Source organism: Arvicanthis niloticus, chromosome 9 (genome assembly GCF_011762505.2).
Source record: "Arvicanthis niloticus isolate mArvNil1 chromosome 9, mArvNil1.pat.X, whole genome shotgun sequence".
In the NCBI taxonomy this organism is placed as follows: domain Eukaryota; kingdom Metazoa; phylum Chordata; class Mammalia; order Rodentia; family Muridae; genus Arvicanthis; species Arvicanthis niloticus.
Window position 1 is genome coordinate 76,549,728 of NC_047666.1, and position 16,256 is coordinate 76,565,983.

Sequence of the window (16,256 nt, forward strand, 5' to 3'; positions counted from 1 at the left end):
AGTTCTTACTGATCCCAACACAGCTTGATCTCCCCTGCCGTGGTTAGTTAGTGCCCTATGTTACATTCACCACAATTTACAACAGTGATGTATATTGAACTCATACGTTTAAAACCTAAAGTCAGATGCCTTGCAAGATGTTGGAACTGTGAAAAATGCAAAAGCTAAGGCGAAGGGTGGAAGTAATCAGGGTTACTCTCTTTGATATGGGCATTTTTTTTAATGCAAAGCAGACAGAACTCCACACTGGTTTTATTTAATTATTTAGTAAAAATATTAAATGAGTATAAATAATATTTCCTAGGATATGTGACTTAAACATCAGAGCCTACTCCATTCTACAGACTTTAGAATGACTTAGAGACCCTAAGTCATTGAAGTGAAACCCAATGGTATTATCTAGACTACATGACTTACATTTGAGAAAAGTGCTTCTGGAATTCTTGTGCCTGAAATAATTCATACCTGTAGTGTTTGAAAGGGAAGTCTTCTAAAGGGCTGAAGAGATGACTCAGTGGGTAACGTGTGTGCTGTCAAGCCTGACAGCCTGAGTTTCAGCTTAGGGATCACATGGTAGAAGGAGAGAACTGGCTTCTACAAGTTGTTCTACAAAGCCAAGCATGGTTGTGTGTGTGGGCGTGACCCCAGCACTGTAAGGGGCACAGATAGAAATGTCTCTGGAGCTTGCTGGTTGCCTGGTGCCTTTAAGTTCAATGAGAAACTCTCTGTTAAGGGAATAAGGTGAAGAATTATGAGCAGGAGCCCAATATACATGCCATGACATAACTCAGTGTGTGGGTGCGTGCTTGTGTGAGGTGTTCAATAAAAATGGGAGCCATTTCTTTTCTGAGTATGTAAAGAGAATTTCAACAAGCAGAAGCCCAAGTTTAAGGATACAACACCTCATATAGTCAGACTTCATTGTTACCCAGAATGCCTCATCCATTCCCTTAACTTCCAATTTACAATGGGGTTAGCACACCTTGAGTGATAATGTTACTGTTACCATGGTATTTCTTGAGGACAAACACATTTGAAATTCATAAAAACCAATTTTAATAACACCTAGGTATGCCCTGTTGCTGTATCTATATTTCAGTCCCAGGCACCAAGGCATCATAGAAACATGGCATCTTAGTAAAATCTAATGAAACGACAGTAGAAAATGAGACTAAGACTCTACATATTTTTTACCATAATGGGAATGGCTTATAGTTACAGATCAACTGAGTAATTATTCCGAGGGTGTGACAGTGGAGAGATTTCGGACAGTGATTAAGACTCTGTTTTAAAGATTGCTAGGCTGCAGATTTAGCTCAGTAGGTAAAGACATTTTTGTTATAAAGACTGATAATCTGAGTTTGATCCTTGGGGTAGCAAACACACACATGCACATGCACAGACACACACATATGCACACACATGAACACACATGTAACCTGAGCCTAGCAAACACGGTTCTGCAGTCCGTGCCTTTCTCTTCCTTCTGCCTTGTTAAAGCAAAACATACTAGATATTTCTAAATTCATAAGGCTAGCCCCCAAAGTCCATTTCCATTATTTGGCCACTTTCTTCTTTCAAGACTGACCACCAAGGTCCAGCTATCAAAGTATTGATGTCCAGTAATCAAAACCTCCCTTTGGCTCACCTAATGTACATGCCCAATCAAAATGAACCAACTCATCCTAACACAGGGTTTCCCCTTTTATCTTTATAGACTGACATTTGCCTATAGACCACGTACTGGCTGTCCACTCTCTATTCAGAGACAGTCCTATCTTGCCTATCCTCCATGGGACAAATATCCTCTCTCCTCTCACTTGGGTCCTTCCCCTTCTTCCTCTATCCCTCGTCTTTTTCTTATTCCCTGTCCTTTGTCTGTCTGGGGCAAGTAAATCTCTTTTGGGCTGAGAACTTGATCTTGGAGTATCTTGTGCCCACATGGGTCCCTTCAGTCAACAGTGTTAACTCTTCTGCTGCCTTCTTGAAGTCATCAGAAAATCCCCTTCTGCAGCCTTGTGTAAGGCATTCTCATGGACTACTACAGAATGGCTTCTTTCTCCTAAGCCATCAAATACTTGCTTCTCTAAGATTCCCTCTTGTTTTGTTTCTCTCATATCTTATGATACTGTTTTCTTCTACATCCAGATAATTCAACAAAACAGGTTAATAACATCTCTTGAGATAGCTGTAGATTCACATGTGATTATAATAAACAAGACAAAGAGATCTTGCATGAACATTCAGTTTTACCAGTGGTAACATCTTGTAGAATTATAATTTGTCACAAGATATCAAAGGTGACACAGTCAAGATGCACCTGGCTACTTCTAGTCCCTAATCTTACTTCCTCCTCATATCAGGACAGTCTTCTGTCCATTCTTCATTTCTACAGTTTTGAGATGTCTAGAATGTTATATGAATTGAATAATCTGAAATGTAGTCTCTGAGGTTTTATTTTTATTTTGACTTTTATACTGTACTCTAATCCTCTGGAGAGCCAACCCAAGCTGTTGTTGGCAAAGCTGAGCCTTTTGATTGACAAATAACATTCCACAATTGGAGTGTAGCACAGTCTGTTCAGCCATTCATCTGCTGAAGGACATCCAGATGCCTTAAGGTCTGACTACGAAGTATAAAGCTACTGTGAACAACTCATGTATGGAGTTCATGAATCCAAGTTTTCCTTTCTCAGAAAAAAGGCCAGGGCCCTAAAGCTTGGGTTACAGGTGGCTGTATATTGATGTTGATTTCAAGAAGCTGAAGACAAATAGTTTCTCAGAAATGAAAATAATGTGCCAAAATGGGACACATGACACACACTTCTACTAGAGAGTGTGAGCAATCCAGTTTCTCCACATTCTGCTCAGTTTTCACTCATGTGGCTGAGTGTACACTATAGGTTTAATTTGCATACATGAAAATAATGTGTTTATTGATTGTCTTCATATGATCACTCATGAAATATCTCTTAATACCTTCGTCTATTCTCTAATTATATCATTTGATTCTTTAAACTATTGAAATTTGAGAATACTTATATATTCTTCGTGGACAATAAATAATTAAGAAGAATTTAATTCTTAATTATTTATTGTGCATATCACCTTCAATGATCATTTTCCAGACTTTTGATTGACTTTGCATGCTTTTAACATCGTTTTTTGCCAATGTTAATAACATGCTTAATTCCAGAAATGATGTGTCTAGCCCTCAGTCTCAAAACTTTCTCTTATTTTTATGACAGTTTTATAACTTTATGCTTTATATTTTTAGTTTGTTTTTAAGTATGAAGTTTAGATCAAAATGTGTGTGTGTGTGTGTGTGCGCGCGCGCGCGTGTGTGGATATCCTGTTGTATCCAAAGACTACCTATCGTCCTTTGGATTGCTTTCACAATATCATCAAAAAAAAAAAAAAAAAAAAAAAAAATTTTTCAACAGTTGTCAGTTGGATAGCTATGTTTCAGTGTTGCAAATTCTATTTCATTGGCCAACAGGTGTATCTGTATACTGGTGCTCAGCGGTAGCACCCTTCTGAGAGATAAAGGTGCCACCATGCAGCCTGGTAAGATGCAATGTCTAGGAGTGCAAGGTAGAATTGAAATCATTATTCCTCCTAAAAATATTTGGCTGGAGGAGATTGATATTGATTTTGTTTTAAAAATATTTTATTTCATTTATTTCTCTGTGTAAAGAGAACAGTTTTTCATGTCTGTTTGCTTTTCTTTTGTTTTCTGTGGTCAGAATCTGTTGATATTTCTGTATCACCAATGTTTTGGGGTTCATATCTAGAACTCATGAGACAAGAGACACTCAGGAAACGTATAATGTTATTTCCTGAGTCCTGACATGTCTGGGTAGTGTATCTGTCATTTTTAGGGACTTTAGTGTGATTCATTGGGTAACATAAGGACAAACGGCATCTGACCCACAAGACTTTACCTCCAGCCGAGATCTTTTGTCGAAGGTCCTGAAACATGTGCTATATAATCTTGGTTATCAGTTTTGGTTAAGTCTCCAAGGTGGGTCCAGTGTAACTTGGATGCAAATGCCAGTCTCTCTAAATGATGCTCTTCAGTCTTCCTGTTATACAAGGAGGAGAAGCTGAACTTCATGACACTACTACTTCCTCTTGTTCCAAGTCATCACCTCTTCTTGTTTATAATTTTGGAACCTGTTTTAAGTCTTCCAAGTTCTCTGGATCTGTATGCCACAATCCTCATCCTAGTATAAAATAATATCATATGAAATCAAAAACTTCTACAAAGAATCTCATCTGATCTGCCCAAATACACCCTTCTTATCTCTTCATATTGCAGATGGAACCATCTTTATTGTTGTTACTTAATACATTTAAATTGTCTATGTACCAATGTTATTTTTGTGGGTCGGAAATAGAACAGGGTCTCATGTATACCAGGCTGGTTGCAAACTTACTTCCTATGTAGCCAAGAAGACCTTAGGTTCCTGATCCTCTACCTCCCTAGTTCTGGGATGACTGACATGTTTCATCACAATCACATTTATGAAGTCCTGGACATGACACTCAAGACTTTGTGTATGACAGGCAAATAGTCTAGCAGCTGAGCTGTATCCCAAGACCACAGTACAATGCTTTTGAAAGGTCTTTAATTTCACCTGCAGGTCTTGTATATCACAGAGCAGAGGCTCAGCAAATGCCTATTGATGGTTAGCTGTAGTGCTCTGACGTTAGCGGATAGACCTGGTAGGTTCGAGTCACAGAACGAGCTGCAGCCGATGCTCAACGAGTAAGTCTTCAGTGCAGCAGCCAATGGCAAGGCTTCTCCCAATAACCTTAGTACACCAATGCTTCATACAGAACTGCTCCATGGCTATATGGGGAGCTGACACAACAGCAACAGTAAATGTCAAATATGAATTACCTAATATTCTTTATGTCAAATAAATTTATCTCCTCCATAATTACTACCTGCTTATAATATATTCTTACATTTCCAAGGGTATCAGCATTTTTAAATCACCAGGCCGCTCCTTACATCTGCTGGAAATCTAGAAAACACTCTCAGCATTTTTACCGAATGCTAGTTTTGGAGAAAGGCAAGTCATACGTTTATACAAAAGTTAATTTTGGAAACAGGATGAAAGAATCATAACAAGCTTACTCTGTGGTCTTCCCACAGAAATGCTAAATTATCCCCAGCTAGTCACTATGTAGGCTACTTTTATTTTATTTGTTGTTTGTAACAGAATACCATCAACATATTGTTTCAGATTCAGAGACTGTACAGGAAGCAGAAATGCTTCCTTTACTCATGAAAACAATACAATTCATTTTGCTTTGTTTTGTTTCTAAAAAATCATAAGACTTTGAGCAAGGAACAGGTTCTATTAAGAAATATTTCTTTTAAAATGAACATTTTATTTATGTTCTATGCATGTGTATACCAGGGTACACAAGAAAAACTCAGAGGACAAGTCATTAAAGTGAGTTTTCTCTCATCAGGTGGTTCTTGGGGTTCTAACTCAAATCATCAGGTTTGGTTACACGTGCCTTTACCCAGTGAGCAATCTTTCCAGCCCTGAGATTTATTACAGGGAAAACACTTTAATCTTTATGACTGGGTCAGCATTATAGAGATAGGCAAGTCAGAGAGGAAGAGGAGAGGAGAACACACACACACACACACACACACACACACAAACAAATACGCATGCACACATATACATGCTCACAAACGCACATGTGTGTGCATGCGTGCACATGCGTGCGCATGCGCAGTAATGGACAAACCACAGACCAGAAAAAGTTTCTGTAATGTACAGGGACCAAATAGATTCCTTGTTGTATCTAACACTCCCTTTCATTTACAGAAGAATTCTACTGCAATTCTTAATTTTATGAAATTTACTAAAAGTCAACAAAGATGTATAAAGATGGAGGCTTTTATTTTGTTGGGCTCCCAGACCATTTCAACTGTGATGTTTACATAGCGAAATCTGTTTCTTCAGTATTGGTGTTAGTTTACATTTTTCTCGTACTTGAGTTTGTGTGTGTGTTTTCTGCACCTGGTTTCTCATGGCAGTCACCAGGGACGAAGGAGGTGTCATTTCACAGAACCACAAAAAGTTTCTAAGAGAAATCATTTTGGCCAATTGTAGCTTCATCGGCTGAAAAGAGAAAAGTGTATCTGTCGCATTAGAAATGTTCAGAAATGTAGGATATTTTAGATTTCTCTAAAACTATTTCCAAAGTTCAATTCATAGTAAAAATAGTATAAGATAGGAAAAAATCGTGTAGATTTGTTTCTGATTATAGAAGTCTAAGATATTCCTAAAACTTTCCTAAAATGTGGTGTGTAAGGTACTTCTCTGTTGCTGTGATAAAATACAGGATCAAGAGCAATTTAAAGAATGATAAGGGTTTACTATGGCTCCAGAGGGATAAAAACCCTTATTTCTGAAAAGCGGAGCATGCTCACAGAGCAGGAAGCTGGCTGATCACATTTACATACATACACACACACACCAGAAGAGAGAGTAAAAGGCAGGGTGGGGCTCTGAGCTCTCAAGGCCTGCCCCAGAGCTGTAGTCCCTCCATCCAGATTCCACTTCGTAAAGGTTCTCCATGAACATGTTCCACATACTTAAACAATGAGCCTACAGGGCACATTTATTCTTCAAACAACCACAATTAGCAATAGCGAAAACCTCAACAGTGCATGATCTAACAAATGTATAACGAAATAAAAGGCCCAGATAAGGACCCATGCACCCAACCAGTTTGTGGTGATAAAAACCAGGATTAAACTAAACGTTCAAGTAAAACGTGGAAATCGATGCCATTTGTGAGTGAGAAGACAGAAGGAACCTTAGCTGTGACGAAGCTCAGCTCTGCAAACACTCGTGGCTGTTTGAAGATTCAGAGTAATGCACAACAGTGATATCTAAAATGTACCGAGTGCTTGCCATGTAGTAAGCGCTTTTCTGTCATTTAAGCTTTGAGGACCTCTCAGAAATATCAATTAAGCAAGTGTTTCCATCCCGTTTGATAAAGAATGAAATTGAGGAACGGAGCTGGTAAGTCTCTCACCAAGGGCAAGATCTAGTGAGACACAAAACCCAGACTTGAAATCTGAATCGCGGGGCCTCCAGCCTGGGTTCTGTTGAGCCTCCTCTAGCCACAGAAGCCCCTAAGTGCACAGTATTCTCAGTGGGCCAGACACGGGCATCTTTTCCAAATTGGTTCTCTCGTCAAGTCTAGCAGCTGAGAGTTTGGCACACATTTTAAACATGAGAAAATGAAGTCACGGCGAGTTCAAGATTAAACCCTGTGCTTTTATTTCATGTTTCCAACATCTCTTCTCCTAGCCTTGCTCAAGTACAGCCCCATAAAGTGTATCACAGGATGAGTGGGAGGCCAGGGAAGGCCAACAGCAAAACCAGTAGTGAAAGTTTGAGGCATCAGACTTGGTGCCTGACAGGTTCTGCTCGGTGTGGGACTCAACACATTTTACTGAATACGTTATTGGGCAAAGACATCAAAGCCAAGAGAAAGCTTTTTGTTATTTTGGCCTCTCTTAATAAGCAGGGGGATGGGATAGGAGGTTCCTGGGCGGCGGCGGCGTAGAGTGGGGGTGGGGGTTGGGGGGAAGGGAATGGGGTAAGGGGATAAAAGCTGAAATGTAAATATAATATCCAATAAAAAACATAAAAATAAAAAAACCACAAATTTTACTATTTCACTTTGAGACAGGATCCTACTCATAGCCTGTGTATTTGTTAATGCACTGGGATTTGTAGGTGTGAGCCACAGTGCCCAGCTTTAAAGTAACATTTTAAAACAACCACAACCAAACACCGTTTTAGAAAATGCTTGGCTGGTAGCCAGAGTCCACTTCCTCAAGTGTACTTGAACGGCTTTTTCATTTGATTCCCATACTTCAGAAAGGTCTAGTTAAGTCATATCAGTGGGATTTCTAGCTCGACAATGTTTTTATTAAAACAGCAAAGCCTTATACCAGCAAAGAACGCCATTCTATTCTAAAGGCTCCCTGAACTACCTCTCAATTTCTTCAGTTATGATTTGATACAACCTTACATGAACCCAGGCTGTCAAATTTAAAACATATGTCATTCTATTTTAACCACAACTGTGTCCCCATCTAGGTGCTCCTAGATGAATCCAGGGCAGGTTGGTGTAAAATCACCCTCGCTGATTTATCTGCTGAAACCTCATCAGATAAAGATGTCCCTGCCCTTCCCCTACTGGCTTCTCTTCTAGAGTTGCTAATGCTTAGTCTCAGGATTAGCCTGTCTAATAACTGGAAAGGGGACCTGCTTTTCCATCCTTGGGACTACAGGGGGCAGTGTGACTTGTGAGAAAACATGGTCTGTACTGTCCTGGTGTCCTCAGGGTTTTTACTGAGTCATGTGTGAAATGAATTATGGCTACTTTCTACAACTCCCTGTTCACTAAGCATATGACAGGGAATTGGTTACATCTGGTGCTGTTGTTTCATAAATTATCTTCTGAAAGAAATTGTCATTAAAACAACCTTTATCCAAACTCTCTTCCTAAGGAGTCACTCTTCTGTGGGAGAGAAAATAGCTTTTAAGGCTATTTTTATAGAACTCAAGTTTTCTTTTCTCACCTCCAAATGTGTCGGTAAATATACTGCCAGTGGCAACTTGGCAGACCTCTTCCTTGTACTGTTCATTACTGCCTATCTTCTTTCAGTAGATACATTGTGTCCAAAGGTAATTGGACATTAAACATTTGACACAGTATAGAGGAACATTGTAGCATACCTTATGCTATCTCTGCTTCAGCCCAATCATTCAAAGTCCTCAGTTACTAAGTTTTTCCACTGATCTGCAATAACCCACACTAGACTAGAAAAAAAAAAATCAAGTGGAACTATGTTGCAGTAACCCTACAAACCATGGCATCTCCTCACGGCTGTTTCTATTTTTCATTTAAAGGGACCGAGCCCCTTTCATTTTTACTTCAGAGATGGAGTACTTTATTACTGAGGGTGGAAAAAACACGCAGCATTTTCAAGACTTCGTGGAGCTTTGCTGCAGAGCTTATAACATTGTCAGGAAACACAGCCAGCTGATCCTGAGCCTTCTAGAAATGGTAAGTCCCTTGGGAGAGATACGGAAAGTCCTGAGCTTCAGTGGTGTCTCCTGCAGCCATCTACTTCTCCTAATGGGTTGGAGTTCCCCTGACTCCATCTTAAAACAGTTTTTAAAACAGAAAGGAGAGGGTGAGGAAACATGTTTCTTGGCAATTTACTGTTAGCTCATAGTTTTCATCTCGGAAGTCACCAATCACAGTGCTACTGGTGCATTTCAGAGAGGAGCTCATGCAGAGCTGAATAGGGCTTAAAGAAGTCATTTTAAAAGTAACTTCTCTTGGTTGCATTGTCCGTTTTAAAAAAAAACTGCCTCAAATTTTCTATTTGACTCACATATGGCATAAACTTCATAATGTAGATGAGGCGAATTTGTCCTGACTCCCTTGTCTCAATATCTGCCTGTGAACACTTGCCCACTACTCATTCACATTAAAAAATTCAGGGTCAAGAATACAAACTCTGGAGTTGAAGAGATGGCTCATTGGATTAAAAGCATAAACTTCTCTTGCGTACGACCCGAGTTCAGTTCCTAGCCCTCACATCAGGCAGCTGGCAACTCCAACGAGCCTGTAACTTCAGCTCCGGGGATCTGACGCACTCCTTCGGACTCCACGGGCACCTGCATGCAAATATGCACAAAACCACATACACACACATGCACATTTAACTTACAATAAGTCTAAAACTGTAACTGATGAATCAGTGAGCAGACTGTGGATTGATGCATTTAGTGGCCTATATTGGTTCTGCTGAGCTGTAGTTTGGGGAGGATTCAGTGTTTTTTATTCCAGTGTCCATTGCAAAGAGATGAGAAATAGTCACATGGTATAAGGAAAGAAGAGGCCAATAGAAATATCTCTTACAGAATGATGTAATGATTTCTTTAAGTGCATACATCCATTACAACAATTACAACCACCCACAGGAGAGTAGCATACCACTAGTTTGTCTATCTGTGTTATTTGGAGTCAAACATGGCTGGTTTAAAACCTTCAATTCTGCTAGTAGTTTTTCAGGAGACAAACTTGGTGATTGGGTCTCCCTGATTTTGAAGGCAGATTAGCATTTAAAGGTTAAATTCTTTGGGTGCCCTTATATTTGACCTACATCCCATTTCCTTTTAAAATAATGATAATAACTTATCCTATGGAATTGATGGATAAATGGCCTAGTAATAGATGCATCATATAGACTAGGCATTATGCTAACATATCAATAGATTAATTTTCATAACTCTAGCTGATAATTAACATAAAGAATTTATGATAATATCTGCCATAAAGTAGAGCTCAGTTAATTAAAGTGATAATATAAGATCATTGATAATTTAGTCTAAATATTGCCAAGTTAGGGGTATATTTCAGTTGGTAAAGTGCCTGCCTAGCACTGCAGACAATTGGCTGTGGTGGTACACACTTGTAATTTCAAAATGCAGACCATGGGAGAAAGCAGCAGGAGGGTCAGAAGTTCATCTTTGGTTACAAAGCAAGTTGAAAGCCAGCCTGGACTACATGAAGGCCTAACTCAAAAATCAATCAATCAACCAACCAACCACTCAAAACAATCAATTAAAAAGGTACTGACCAATACAGGATCATATACTCACAGGTAAAATTCGGATTAGTATTGATTAAAGATGAAGGTTCAATGTCTCAAACTTACTAATTATTTCATAATTCAGATTTTTTTGTGTGTGTCCTTTTGGTTTGGTTTCATTTGGTTTGGTTTGGTTCTGTTTTTTGTTTGTTTGTTTGTTTGTTTTTGCTAGGAATTGACATCCCTAGGCCTCAGGATCTCTAAGTTAACTTTCTAACTATAACCAGCAATTTTGCTTTATAGATCTGTGTTCTGGTTCCCAGTTCTCGTAGCCTCTATTGCTTTTATGGGATGGCTTACAGTTTATAACAAGCTGATTCCACAACACAGAGAAAACTCTACAAGCACTAAATCACTGAAAATAGCTTTATTTATACAATGAATATCTAGGCACTATCAATTCTAATGTCCCCTCAGATTCTGGCTTGATCTAGTTGGACTCTTCCAAGATCTTACTCATGGGAGAATCCATGAGCTCTCAAGAGCCTACTATGTGCTAGGAACATAGTGCCAGCGTCTTAAAAATTTAAGTTGAACAGTGATGATAAATTTTGTGCATATAAATAACTGAGTGGCCCAGCATTTGTAAGTGATAATCATACTGTTAAAAGTACACAGAAGAAGTTGTCCCAAACACTAGCAAGTGCCATAACAAGACACACGTGTCCAGAACAAAAACCCACAAATGGAATTTCAGGCAGTCTGAGCAATGACATTAAATCCTGCTGGATGACAATTATGCATGATAGACTAACATGACAGGAAATCATCTCAATGAACAGGAGTATCATGTTGAGTTTTTTGTTTAATAAACTTTCCGAATGAGTTTTGAAATACTCATCACGGTAATTAATCATTAAAGAATTTAAATGTTAAGTCAGGTATGGTGGCTATTGCCTATAATCCCAGCAGTCAGGATGATGAGGCAGGAAAAATATAGTTTCAAGAATATTCTAAGCTCTCTGGTCTCCAATAACAACAATATCAAAAATGTCATGATATATTTAATTTAAGAGAAAGGGGGGCTAGAGAGATTGCTTATTTTAAGGGTGTTTGAAAAGGACATGAGTTAAGTCTCCAGCACCCACACCCAGCAGCTCACAAAGACCTGTAAATTAAGCACTGTGGGATCTAAAACCCCTTTCTGGACTTCCTAGGCACCCTCTCTTCCTACCTGTCTCTCTTTTCTTTCTGTCTCTCACCACAATAATTTTAAGTCTCTCTCTCTCGCTCTCTCTCTCTCTCTCTCTCTCTCTCTATATATATATATATATATATATATATATATATATATATATTGCTTTATATATATACATATATATATTGCTTTAACCATATTTTGAAATAATTTCTCTCATAAATAGTAAAATAATCCATTTTAACTTCTTGTTACATAAAATATCCAAAACCTGCCTGCAATTTAACTGAATCTAGCTTGACTTTTGAGAGAAGGGTGAAAAATTAGTACTGGAAGTCATGCACATATATTAAGTAATAATCTTAGATTTAGATTCTTACAGAAACAGGGGGATCAGAGGCAATACAGACCACTTAAGCCCACAGATAAAGCCACAAGTAACTGGGGTGTGTGGTTGCCTCAGTTTCTGGCCAGTTTCCCTGTTTTACTCCAGTATGTAAGAGTCCTTTGAGACTCTTGAGATCAAGTCTTCAGTGGTTATCTCAGGACCACACACTGACTAGCTAAAACTTTTTTAAAATTAAAACCAAGTTTAAATTTGAAAAAAAAAAAAAAAAAAACCATGCTTTCTACATATACACTTACTACAACTTTGTCTCCACTCTGACTCTTGTGTTGACATCTTTAAGCACAGTTCAGTGCACTACACCATGACCCAGTTACAAGTTGAGAAATGCTTGGCACGGGTCATCAAGGCTGGGTTCTCCAAATGATCAATACCCAGGATCACAAGGAGCAGGCGTGCACTGGGTTCAATGTGGAGTTAATGACCCGTCCCCAGCAGAAAGAATCTTGTTGCCAGCTATCTGCTGTGCTTTTGTTTCCACATGGGAAAAGCAAGCGAAAAGTAATCTATGTAATTCTCATCTTGCTTAAAAGCAACATCTGTAGGAAACCCAAGTGAGCTGCTGGCTGAGTTCACCAACATAAAAGCCTGTACTTCGTCAGCTGTTCTCCCATTAAAAAAATCAATATCAACTACTATGGAAGACTCTCAGAGAACACAGGGACCATTCACTGGTTTCAAATGTTTATCACTCCCATTATTATATCAGAGATTTCCCAGCAGAAATCTTTCTAGATTCTCTATATAGTAAGGAAAGAGCACTGCTTCCCTAAGCGAGGCTATTAAAATAGAGCTGAACTTAGTAGCAGGAGAATAGAAACAAAACAAAACTCCTGTCCTTAAAAACACATGACTCATCCATCCAGTGTTGGCTCATGTCTATACCAGCTGCCCTCTCTCTTCCCGCTGCCCCAGCTACACATATCACCCATGCACTCCATATAAAAACACTGAAACACAGTTGCATTGGGTTGGACACAGTTAAGTGGAAGATAGATAGATAGGTAGATAGATAGCTAGCTAGATAGATAGATAGATAGATAGATAGATAGATAGATAGATAGATAGATAGCTGGCTTTGTATTTCATGGCATTATCACACTCAAAGTCTCCTCTCAAAGGAATAGAATAGGGAATTTGAGACTTGTTACATATATTTAGTCACATGATGGAAAGAGAGTTGGATTCATCTGTTTTGTCATAGTCTGTATGTTTCAGAAGATAGATGATAGATATAGATAGATGATAGAAGGATAGATAGATGACAGATAGATGGCATAGATGATAGATAGTAGATAGATAGATAGACAGATAGACAGATAGATGATAGATAGATAGATAGATAGATAGATAGATAGATAGATAGATGATAAAAGGTATATACATAGGCAGAGGAGAGAGTAAGTATTCTATGTGCCCCAATAGAAAATATTTGACAGAGTCCTGAGCAAGCCATTGTGAATTCAGAGAGAATAGAATGGGATTCAGACTCCACAGAACAATGTTCTGAGCAAATGGGTGATCATGCAGTAGTTAAAACAAGAATCTTCCTCAGTCAGTCCACAGACACCCCTGGAACAACCAGCACTAGACAAGATAAAACCTAATATAGATTCTACTTGCCATGGGAAATGTGTATCTCAGGGCTGAGTTTTGCTACTTAGTAGTTAATATTAAATTTGCAATAATGAGGCTTTAAAGCATAGTAAGATTCAGTGTTTTCTAATCATTTATTCATCCACCTGTGCAACCATTATCCATCAGATGTTCATTAGGTTCCACTTACTAATAAAGCACCATGCCAGTCAATATAAACAATCCCAACAGTGAGTAAAGGACCAGTCTTCTTCTCAAAGAACTTCAATTCTGACACGAAACAAAACATGATCAGAACTAGAGGATAGGATTTGAAAGAGGTCAAAGCAAGACAAAGATTCCCAATAGGCAAGAAAGGAAAAGAAAAAGTATTCTTAGCCAGGATGTGTGTGTGTGTGTGTGTGTGTGTGTGTGTGTGTGTGTGTGTGTGTGTCTGTGTGTCTGTGTGTCTGTGTGTCTGTATGTGTCTGTGTGTGTTTATACACATATGCATTCCATATCTCTACATCTATATCATCTCTGTCTCTATCTCTATAGTATCTACATATACCTCTACTTCTATATCTACATAGTATGTGTATATATTAAGTTTTTACTTATTTTGGCATTTGAACCCTTGGAGCAGGAGTGACAGTAGGTTGTGTCAGTAGATATGGGTGCTAGCAACTGACCTCAGGTCCTCTGCAAGAGCATCACAGGCTCTTACTAGTGAGTGATCTCTCCAGCCCCACTTATGTATATTTAAATCCAATATTGTCTCCACTGCAAGCCACACCCTAGTCCTACCTCATCTTTACCACCAACCATGGTGATCCTTCTGACACAGTCAGTTCTGGCACATGCTGAATAGCACTCTATTGATTTTTGAATATGTGTATGTGTTCTAAACCTTTACTATTGCTGCAATGTCTTTGTCTCTTTTCAGAGCTGTTTCCTGGCATTCAGACACATAGTATTCTGTGTTCTAGATTTGCAGGGATTCTTTCTCTGAGCACATGGAGAACACTGTGGTCTCCTCTGTGCATGGGACCTCCAGCCTTACTGGGCTTACAGTGGCAAGAATAGTTGCAAAATCACTTACTTCCCATAGGAATCACCTGTGACTTCACCCATCCTCCATCACAGCATACACATCTCATCTTTATTAATAGGATTAACTTCTCATTGCACGAGTGTCTATCCCAGGCAGAACATTTACCATGTTAGTCATAGACGTATTGGTAATATCTCTTTCCCCTCCTCTCCTTCTCCTCTCCCTCCTATACTCTCTCCCTCCTTTTCTTCTGCTTCTTAGAAAAAATAACAATTCAAAGATTTTTCTCAAGAAATTTGTATACAAGTAAAAAGAATAATAACCCTCCATACTGCAGTGCAATGGAAACAAATATCTTCTTAAAGATGAGAGGAAACTCACAAATCTATTCCTAATGATTTCTTTGCTTTAATAATATTTGATGAATATACTTGCCCCTTATGAAGAGAAAGTTGCATTTGTATAGAGGGAGTTATACATCAGAGAAGTGGGTTTCATGTTGTGTCCCCACACCTCTGACCGAGTCATACCATACCCGTCTTCTGCAGCTCACACAGCCTTGTCCTCTACAAAATAATACTATATGCTTGGAATGCACCATCATACAATGAAACAGAGTTTGATTCTCTCAGAACATGTCAGGTTATTTTGTGCTCCTCTAGATGTGAGAAAATAGAGGCTTAAAAGAGACATGGAATTTCTCAAAATCTCTCAGATTTTAAATGATGGGTCCAAAAATTCTGACGAGGAAATTGTCATGTGATCATGTTTTCTTCCCTGTTTTATGACAAAATTGCAATGGAGTTATTACCATGCAAACATTCAACTGTAATTATTCTTTATGTTATTTTAGTTGTTTATACCTACCACTAAATACGAGGGGCTTAAAACCACAAAATGACGTCCATTCATGCAGACAAAATGGAAGGCATGTCAAAGCAAACTTAAATGTTTGCATGTCTATCACCAGAGTGAGTCGAGTAAGCTTGATTTTGTCTGCATTTATTCTTTCTTTTTTGGTTTTGCGTTTTGTTGCTATACAGATGCTGCACGCAGGACTGCCTGAGCTAAGGGGAATCGAAGACCTGAAATATGTACATAACAATCTCCGCCCACAAGACACAGACCTGGAAGCCACAAGTCATTTTACCAAGTAAGATGAGCTACAAATGTGTACTGTGTATGTGTGTTTGTGTGTGTTGACATACAGCCCACATTCGGGGTGATCTCGGGTTGAGTATTCATCGGTATTGAGGTGACAGCTATAACCATCTATGTCCCCACTTTCAACTAACAGAAACATCTACAGGCAGAAGGCCTTAGCAGCCACCATTGTTTGCTAACCAGCTTCCTCATCTAGAAAA

The 16,256-nt window shown here is 38.8% G+C and overlaps 1 protein-coding gene and 1 long non-coding RNA gene across 11 annotated transcripts in view; one reads left to right on the plus strand and one right to left on the minus strand.

The window, feature by feature from the left end:
- Pik3c2g (phosphatidylinositol-4-phosphate 3-kinase catalytic subunit type 2 gamma) overlaps window positions 1-16,256 on the plus strand; it is a 340,028-nt gene that overhangs the window by 239,918 nt on the left and 83,854 nt on the right. For 7 of the 9 annotated variants that reach the window (XR_013112697.1, XM_076940719.1, XM_076940715.1 and 4 more), the window contains 3 exons: window positions 8,966-9,122; window positions 10,559-10,699; window positions 15,936-16,045. Coding sequence is in view for 8 of the 9 variants with exons in the window: in XM_076940719.1 (XP_076796834.1) it covers window positions 8,966-9,122; window positions 10,559-10,699; window positions 15,936-16,045 (408 nt within the window). In the remaining variant the exon portion in view is untranslated. The remainder of the gene's footprint in view (window positions 1-8,965; window positions 9,123-10,558; window positions 10,700-15,935; window positions 16,046-16,256) is intronic. The other 2 variants (XM_034512004.2, XM_034512005.2) reach the window with 1 other exon arrangement.
- The window catches only part of LOC143443580 (uncharacterized), a 45,677-nt gene that overhangs the window by 13,782 nt on the left and 15,639 nt on the right, over window positions 1-16,256 (minus strand). The window lies entirely within an intron of this gene.